The sequence below is a fragment of the Rhea americana genome, unplaced genomic scaffold, assembly GCF_003343005.1.
Source record: "Rhea americana isolate MKP2758 unplaced genomic scaffold, rheAme1 scaffold_481, whole genome shotgun sequence".
Taxonomy (NCBI): domain Eukaryota; kingdom Metazoa; phylum Chordata; class Aves; order Rheiformes; family Rheidae; genus Rhea; species Rhea americana.
In genome coordinates, this window is record NW_028186625.1 from 9,953 (window position 1) to 18,140 (window position 8,188).

An 8,188-nucleotide genomic window follows, 5' to 3' on the forward strand; every position below is an offset into this window, starting at 1 on the left:
GGTTGGGAGCTTTAAGCCGCAGTAAATGATTAAGCATCAAATATTTCAGTTTACGTAAACCGCTCCGTGGATCTGCGGCCCTTAGCTCTGCCCATCCCCTTGCCGTGCTTCGGTATCCGACGGCTCTMCGCCAGCCTCAAATGCGCCGCGTTACATCGTCACCAGGGCCCCCCGCCCCATTTAGCGGCGAGACCATGTTTTCCCCCGGGGTTTGGAGCCTTCTTTTCCTCAACTAGGTGAAAACTTCACAGGTTACGGCTTCAGCAAATTTAGTTACCGATGCTGAGTGAGTTACGCTAAGTGAGTAACTCTAGGCAGCCTCGCCACTACTCTTTAACCCTCCCCCCCAAATAAAGAAAGCTTAATAAAAAGTATGTAACAAATGCAAATTTGAACAAAAGCCTCGGCTAGAAGTTTGCTTCCATTCATTGATAGGATTTGGCAATGTTTTTTATTTAAATTAAAATGCAAAAATATATACAGATAGTAAAATTAACCCATTCCAGGGTCTCATAAAAAAGCTGTGCGTGTCGGGGGGGAATGAGCTAGGTGCAAACGGAGTGACAAAGGCCAAAGCAGGGGGTACWGCCGCAGAGCAGCTGCTCGCAGCTCAGTACGCAGCTCCCACCACAATCCAACGTCCTTTTAACAAGTCTCAAGCCAAATGAGTGGGGCTTAGCGTTACTTTCTTTGAGACGGCGTTTCTTTCGCAGATAAACGGGTTGTTCTCATACGACATCCACGGTCTGCCATTTATTTCCGTGTCACTGCGCCTMTGCTCCATGTTCTAATGGATACAGCTCCAGCGTGGTTTCGTCCCAGTGCAGTGACTGGGTGTACAGCGCGTACTGAAGCACTGCGCGTTGTGAAGAGAAAAACTGCAGCCTTATTCTTGATGGGGTCTTCAGTAAAATTGTCTTAATACCACTGGGACTGGAATTCCTTTTCAGATTTAGTTGCGTTATCCCAAACTACCTTTCGAATTTCAGTGGGCAAGGTGTTCTTCTCCCCTTCTCTCAGAATTGCAGCTATTAGTGATTGCATCCACAGTTGAGCTTGGACACAACTAAGAGCTAGTGAAACACGGATTTGGGCTGCGCCAAGCGCACCCACAGTCAGTCAGCACTCTTCTTCATTAGTTTCTTCTCATTGAGGCAGTATTTCAGGTGAAAGCCATTGGTTATAGTTACCATTGCTAACAGAGATCTCAATGCATGTTTTAATTCACATAAATCACTTGTTGCAGCACTTAGTTTACTTCTGCGCACTTCAGCACCTATGCTGTTAGGCCTCCTAAGCCCTGTTYCCACCACAGCGGTCACTTCTCCCCTCGTTTGTTTTGCAGGGGTGAGAGTTCGCCCAGGCAACCACGCTGACCATCCCGCGCAGGACACACTTCGAAACAGTGAACATGCATTCCGAAGTTGGGGAGAGATTAACAAGAACAACAAGCATAGTGCTCCTTCCACCTTCACAGTCTTTCTGCGTTCTTTTGTAAGGGTTGCTCTGGCTCCGCTGCTAAGTACAAGGCCCAGAAGGCAGGTGAAGCAAGACAGTTGACGGAAGGCGTGCTGGAACAATCCTGCCCACCCCGAAGGCACTGCTGGAATGACACTGTGGAAACCCACAAATAGTTAACAAGACTCAAGGACAAGGGGGAGAGGCTATCGTAAGAGTTTTGCAAAGGACAACCAGCTACAGCCAAATAACCTTGAGGAAACCACAACACTTTGAAGAACGTAAGGGCAGACAAGACAAGAACAGCGGGATAACCCAGAGTAACCTTCAGTTCTTCAGGCTTATTCACATATTAAGCTACACACCTCTAAATGAATAAGGAGATAGCAACAACATATTACAGCCATCTTCTCAGCTTCTCATGCTAATTAACAGGAATGTTAGAGCGCAATCGCAGAGCAAATATGTAACGTGATAAAATTGTAATCGAGAGAGAAGTCTGTATAAAGCCCTCTCTGAAAAGGGTGCAGAAGAACAAGAAACGGAGGCAGTGTGCGAGCTTTGTGGATCTATCCTCGGCACCCAGACCTCTGCACAGAAGTGAAACACGTATCCCAACCCCATGCATCCACTGGGTGCTGGCCCACCAGGTAGCAGTACCCACTTTTAGGACAACAGCACCGTTCCCACCTTTGTCAGAACAYGCTGATTGGAGCCTGTGACGTGCTGCAGATGTACGGCCTGGACTGGGAGCAGCTGGAACTTGCAACGTCACTGTCGCTCAGGTAGGCGCACTCGCCTTGGCTGTCAACAGGGAACCTGCACAGCAAAGGAAGGCGGTGGCAGGTTATTCGCAAGCCCCTCGAGCGCCGGGAGGGAAACGGGGCTGGCTGTGAGGGACGGCCCCAGGCGGGCCCCTCGCACGGGCTCTCTGTCGGGGCTGCCGCAGCGCGGTGCAGCGGGGCTCACGTTCCGTTGTAGACGGTGTTGTCCGCCCACACCAGGCGCCCGTCCCTTCGCCGCAGGCCAAACCAGCGGCCAACAGAGGCTTTGAGCTGCCGGAGGAAATCCTGCAGGGAGAGAGGGTTAAACGCTCATGAGCTGCTGCTGGCTCCAGGCTCCCGCCAGCCCCATGGCAGTTGCTGCGGCCTCCCGCCCCCCACGCTCTGCCCCCACACCCTCTCTGCCGAGTGAATTCACAGACAGAGAGTGAATTCACAGACAGAAAAGCAGAATTCGCAGCCAACACAGAAAATCCCCGAGGGGAAACACTGGCTGGGATAAAGCTCCTCCCCCTTCCCAGCAGCTCTGCTTCCCTCCGGACACAGCCGAGCACCCGCAGATGTGGGGACACCGCCCACGGGGCAGCGATAACAGCTCTCTTCCCACGAGCCCGTCTCCCCTGCAACTGCAACRCCACCCGCACTTACCACTTCCCACTCCCGCTTGATCACGGCCAGCGAGGCCCCRAGCGAGGAGCAGTTGTGCTGGCTCGACTCCCAGCTCCCCTCGTCCTGCGAGAGGTAGTAGCACATCCCCCGGTACCAGATCCAGCCGTCGATGCAGCCCAGCTTGGCAGCGGTGCCAGCACCTTGGGGGCCGTTGGGCCAGCTCACTGAAGAGGGAACAGGAAGGTGGTAGAGTAGCGCCTCCCACGCCTGCAGGGACATCTCTAGGGTGCTGGGGAAGAGCAAAACGACCCCTCGGCCACCCCCCGTCTCTTCCCTCACCTGCCACTGCAACAACGACCACAATCAAAGCCAGGCTCACAGCCAGGCTCACAGCCAGCGTGACAAGAAGCCGTTGACGGGACCTGTGCAGTTCACCTGGAAAAAGAAAAAGCCACTTGCAGCAGAAGCACTGCTGTCCCAGAGCGGGAGAAGCCCCCCAGGCACTGCGGCCCCCCGCCACAGCTGCCCAGGGCGCCTCAGCTCCGACATGCTTCGCGCCCAGCCCTCGCCAGGGGAAGGCCCGCGCTCCCTCCCCGGCCCCGCGCTCCTCGGCACTCACCCAGCTTGCCGCTGCAGCGGTTTCGGGTGCTCGGGGTCCGCTCTTGTCTGTCGTGGGACACACTGACACACAAGCAGGCAAGCTTCCGCATGAAGGTCACTGGAGGCACCATAGGGGCAGGTAAAGGCCGCGCCGGGCCGGGCCGGGCCGGGCCGGGCCGGGCCGGACTCCCCACGCCCCGACACTCCCGTAGCACTTGAGAGGCGCCAACCGCTGCACGGGCCTTTTATAGACTCTTCAGGTCCCGCCTCCCCGCGACGCTTCGACCAATCACCGGCAAGAGCAGCCGCTGACGGACGGGTCGCGCTGCCAATCACGACCAGCACCGTCCCCCCACCGCACCCATTGCTCGGGTTGTTATTTGCGCCGCGCGGTTTCACCGCTGCTCCGGGCTCGTTCCGCCGCTTTTCGCGGCCACAGAGCCCCCGGCTTTGCCCTCGTGGCCCCGCCCCCAGCCCCGCGGGTCTTGGCGAAGCGCTGCCCGGGATGCCGGGAGGGACGGCAGAAAGCTCGGGCAGGAGCCAGTGGAGAAAACATAGGGACGGGGCGACAGAGGGGCTCGGGGCGGCTTCAAGATGAAAAAATACGGGGAAAAACGAAGAAAATACACAGAGGGAAACAGAAAGTAAAAGAAAGAAAAACCCCCGCGGGGCAGAGCGAAACCGAAGGCCGCCGCCGCCGCCCGGCTCCCCTCAGGGGCTTCTGCGCCTCCACAGAGCCTCCCCCCACCCCCTTCGCTCCTCGCCCAATCACCGCCCGCAGCCGCTGACGGACGGGCCGCGCAGCCAATCGCGAAGAGCGTCCYGGGCACCTCTCACCGCCAACGGTTGCTAGGAGATCCCGCTAAAGCCTACAGCTCCGCCCAATCACCGCTCGCAGCGGCTGACTGTCAGGCCGCGCAGCCAATCACGGAGGGACAGGACGCTTTGCCCCTTCACGCGCGTTTTTCACCGTTAAAATAAACGGTCGTTCCGAAAAGTAGCAGGATGTGAAGGGAGCGGCGGCTCGCGGGGAAGCAGAAATGGCTCCGAAAGTAAAGGGAGCAATTTTTGGTGTTAAACTGCTCTCTTCTCCTTTTTTTTTTTTTTTTTCCTAGTTTGCAGGTACAGCTAAAGAGTAACAGGCATCCTGGTTTTAAATATTTTTACAGTTTCGTGGCAAGAAGAGGCCTTGAGCAGCCTCTCGGTTACAAGCTTTAAGCCACAGTAAGTGGTTACATATTTAATATTTAAATTTAGCTAAACTGCTCTATCTGCAGTTCTTAGTTCCACCCATCCCCTTCCTGTGTTTCAGTATCACACAACTCTATGCCAGCTTTAAATGCTCTGTGTTACATTTATACTTTAGGTGACTTTTGCACTGCCCCTGGTGTTGACTTTAAATAACATCTGTACCGCTGCCTGGGTTAAAGCGGCTTCTTTGCAGTTCTTCAATTGCAAATGAAAAACAAGGCCAGCGAAGATATTCTTCTTGCAAGGGGTACAGCTTTTCCTGTTCTTTTTCTGCAAAACAAATGCAGTAGAAATTTTCATTAACGTTGGTGTGTCACCGGGGGAGAATTTCCTACTCCCCCGTCCCTGCTAACTCCGTTCGCAGGTGGCGGGGAAGGGCCTGCTCTGCAGCTCTGGCCCGTACTGGCCCTGTTCAGGACGTGCCGTTGTGTCCCGCCTGGAGGTACTGAAAAAAACGGAGACGCTGCAGGAAGAGGTGGGATCGCTGCGTGTCCGGTCGCTGCCKGTGCCCGCCGGCATCGCGGAAACCCAGCCCGAGGCGCAAGGTCTCCGGAGGAGAAGAAAATCTGCCGGGCGGGCGACAACAAGGGCGGTACGGGCAGCTCCTGACAGGGCGCGGGTGTCCGCCGCGATTGGCTGCGCGGCCCGTCCGTCAGCGGCTGCGGGCGGTGATTGGGCGAGGCGTGAAGGGGGCGGGGGGAGGCTCTGTGGTGGCGCAGAAGCGCCTGAGGGGAGGCGGCGGGCGGCAGCTTTCGGGCTCGCTCTGCCCCGCGGGGTTTTTTCTTTCTTTTATTTTCTGTTTCCCTCTGTGTATTTTTTTCGTTTTTCCCCGTATTTTTTCATCTTGAAGCCGCCTCGAGCCCCTCTGTCGCCCCGCGGGAGCGTCGCGGAGTGGGGTGCCCGGCCCGGCCTTTACCCGCCCCCATGGTGCTTCCAGTGACTTTCACGAGGAAAAGTTGCCTGCTCGTTTGGAGAGGACAGGAATATGTGCGATGATGGCCAAGAGCGGACCCCGAGCACCCGAAATCGCTGCAGCGGCACGCTGGGTGAGTGCCGAGGRGTGYGGGGCCAGGGAAGGAGCACGGSYGAGGGCTGGGCGCGAAGGATGTCGGAGCTGAGGCGCCCTGGGCAGCTGTGGCGGGGGGCCGCAGTGCCTGGGGGGCTTCTCCCGCTCTGGGACAGCGGCGCTTCTGCTGCAAGTGGCTTTTTCTTCTTCCAGGTGAACTGTGCAGGTCCCATCCGTGGGTTTTCAGGGTGCTGGTTGTGAGCCTGGCTTTGATTGTGGTCGTTGTTGCAGTGGCAGGTGAGGGAAGGGATGGGGGTGGCCGGGAGGTCGTTTTGCTCTTCCCCAGCACCCTGGGGATGTCCAGCACCCGTGGGCGTGGGACGTGATGCTCCAGCACCTTCCTGTTCCCTCTTCAGTGAGCTGGCCCAGGGGCACCCGAGATGCTGGCACTGCTGCTGCATCAGGCTGCAGAGAGGACTGGATCGGGTACCGGGGGATGTGCTACTACCTCTCRCRGGAYGARGGGAGCTGGGAGTCGAGCCAGCACAACTGCTCCTCGCTCGGGGCCTCGCTGGCCGTGATCAAGCGGGAGTGGGAAGTGGTGAGTGCGGGTGGCGTTGCGGCTGCGTGGGAGAGGGTCTCGTAGGAACAGAGCTGCCATCGCTGCCCCTTGGGCGGTGTCCCCACATCTGCGGGTGCTCGGCTGTGTCCGGAGCGAAGCAGAGCTGCTGGGAAGGAGAAAGAGATTTAGCCCAGCCAGGGTTTTCCTTTTGGGGTGTTTTGTGCTGAGTTAGAATTCTGCTTTTCAGTTGGTGAAGTCATCCGATCATCCAGCAGAGAGGGCGGGGYGGCGGCTGCAGCAGCAGCAAGTCCAGTCTGTGGGGCTGGCGGGAGCCTGGGGCCAGCAGCGGCACATGAGTGTTTAACCCTCTCTCCCTGCAGGATTTCCTCTGGCAGTTTAAAGGCTCCGTTGACCGCTGGTTTGGCCTGCGGCGAAGGGACGGGCGCCTGGTGTGGGTGGACAACACCGTCTACAACGAAACGTGAGCCCCGCTGCGCCGCGCTGCGGCAGCCCCGGCAGAGAGCCCGTGCGAGGGGCCCGCCTGGGGCYGTCCCTCGCAGCCAGCCCCGTTTCCCTCCCGGCRCTCGAGGGGCTTGCGAATAACCTGCCACCGCCTTCCTTTGCTGCGCAGGTTCCCTGTTGACAGCCAAGGCGAGTGCGCCTACCTGAGCTACGAGGTCTTTGCCACATCAAGCTGCTCCATGCCACGAGGTTACATCTGCAGCATGTCACAGGCTCCCGTGGGTGTGCGGTATCCATAAAGCTGGCTGTGTTCTTGCTTTTCTGTAGCTTCCTGTTAGCACAGGAACTCGGGGGATAGTCCTCCATGCGGAAGTGTCTCTGCAAGTCTTCCTCCCGATATCACGCTGTGCCTTACACCACGTCCAGAGAGGAACCACCGTTACGGATGTATGGGGAAAGATCTACAGCATTCCAGTGACAAACACCAGTCTTTAACGTGAAAGAGCAAAGACTACCGGTGCTGAACTACTTAATTTTTCCAAATTATCATGGCTACATATTTATATTAGGCTTTTTGAGTGGAAGCCTTGCAGGTTAATGTGCCATGAGGAGCTGCTGTATTTTGTTGCCACRCTCGTATCCACCTCCCCCCTGGCTTGTTTTCCAGATACTTCATTGTTTTTTTTATATACTTTGTATGTGTTTAGGCTTAGTGAGGTTTGAAGAATAGTGGTGAGGCTGCCTTTGGTGACTGAATTTGCTGAAGGTTTAGGCCACCACCTGTGGCATCACAACGCATCATGATGAAGTTCCTGGAAACCCTCCTCGCCTGCGCTGGAAAAGTGCGCGTCYCTGTGAGCAGCCTCTGTCGCGTTTTCTTATTTGTCAATAATGTGAACACGAGCAACTACTGGAACGTTTGTGTGTTGCAGTTTTGTAAAATTCTTGTACCTTCACCGAATTTGCTGGCTGGAATGGCCGTAGGGGCCTGTTTAGCCTGGGAGGGGGGAAGGGGGGGTCCCAGGCCCCCTTTTCCCTGCGTGGGAGCGGAGGAGGGAGCCCCGGTATTTGGGTGGGAGGTGGAAGCAGATGGGGGGGGGGAGAAAAAAGCTCCCTGTGGGTGGGTTGGGGTGGCAGGAAATATCCCGAAAAGGGCGGCAGAAAACAGCCTGTGAAAAGGCCTCATAACCCCCACCCCCCAAAAAAAAAAAAATCCCCAAAAGAGTTTTGGAAAATCGCTGGAAAATGTCTAAAATCGCCTCTAAAAAGGCAAATCGGGTGGGAAACGGGGCTATGGGAGTGGTGCTGGGGGCGGAGCCTCCCGCCTCACCCTATTGGCCAGCCCCGCCCGGGCACGTGTGAGGTCATAGAAGCRAGGGTGGGGCGAGGCCTTGGTGGGAGCTCCAATGGCTTCGGAGGGAGGCGGGCGTGTCGGCCAATGGGGCGAGGGGCTCCGGG

At 56.9% G+C, this 8,188-nt stretch overlaps 2 protein-coding genes and 1 pseudogene across 3 annotated transcripts; 1 reads left to right on the plus strand and 2 right to left on the minus strand.

Moving 5' to 3' along the window:
- Positions 1-424: 424 nt before the first annotated feature.
- On the minus strand, positions 425-2,082 carry LOC146589012 (uncharacterized; annotated as a pseudogene).
- LOC146589011 (C-type lectin domain family 2 member B-like) lies at positions 425-4,166 on the minus strand. The gene is made up of 6 exons (XM_085316923.1): positions 3,469-4,166; positions 3,189-3,284; positions 2,889-3,073; positions 2,428-2,528; positions 2,149-2,277; positions 425-1,614 (listed from the first exon to the last, which is right to left on the minus strand). The coding sequence occupies exons 1-5, from the start codon at positions 3,578-3,580 to the stop codon at positions 2,154-2,156; spliced, it is 618 nt and encodes a 205-aa protein (XP_085173049.1). The 5' UTR covers positions 3,581-4,166; the 3' UTR covers positions 425-1,614; positions 2,149-2,153.
- Positions 4,167-5,430: 1,264 nt separating this feature from the next.
- LOC146589013 (C-type lectin domain family 2 member B-like) lies at positions 5,431-7,646 on the plus strand. 2 transcript variants are annotated; one of them, XR_014897299.1, is made up of 6 exons: positions 5,431-5,746; positions 5,920-6,003; positions 6,123-6,307; positions 6,649-6,749; positions 6,900-7,323; positions 7,438-7,646. XR_014897299.1 is itself a non-coding variant. In XM_085316924.1 (5 exons), exons 1-5 carry the CDS (start codon positions 5,686-5,688, stop codon positions 7,027-7,029), a joined length of 561 nt encoding a protein of 186 aa, XP_085173050.1. In that variant the 5' UTR covers positions 5,431-5,685; the 3' UTR covers positions 7,030-7,646. The 2 variants fall into 2 exon arrangements, 1 of the variants encoding a protein (XP_085173050.1); XM_085316924.1 differs by having other exon boundaries at positions 6,900-7,646.
- Positions 7,647-8,188: the final 542 nt, after the last annotated feature.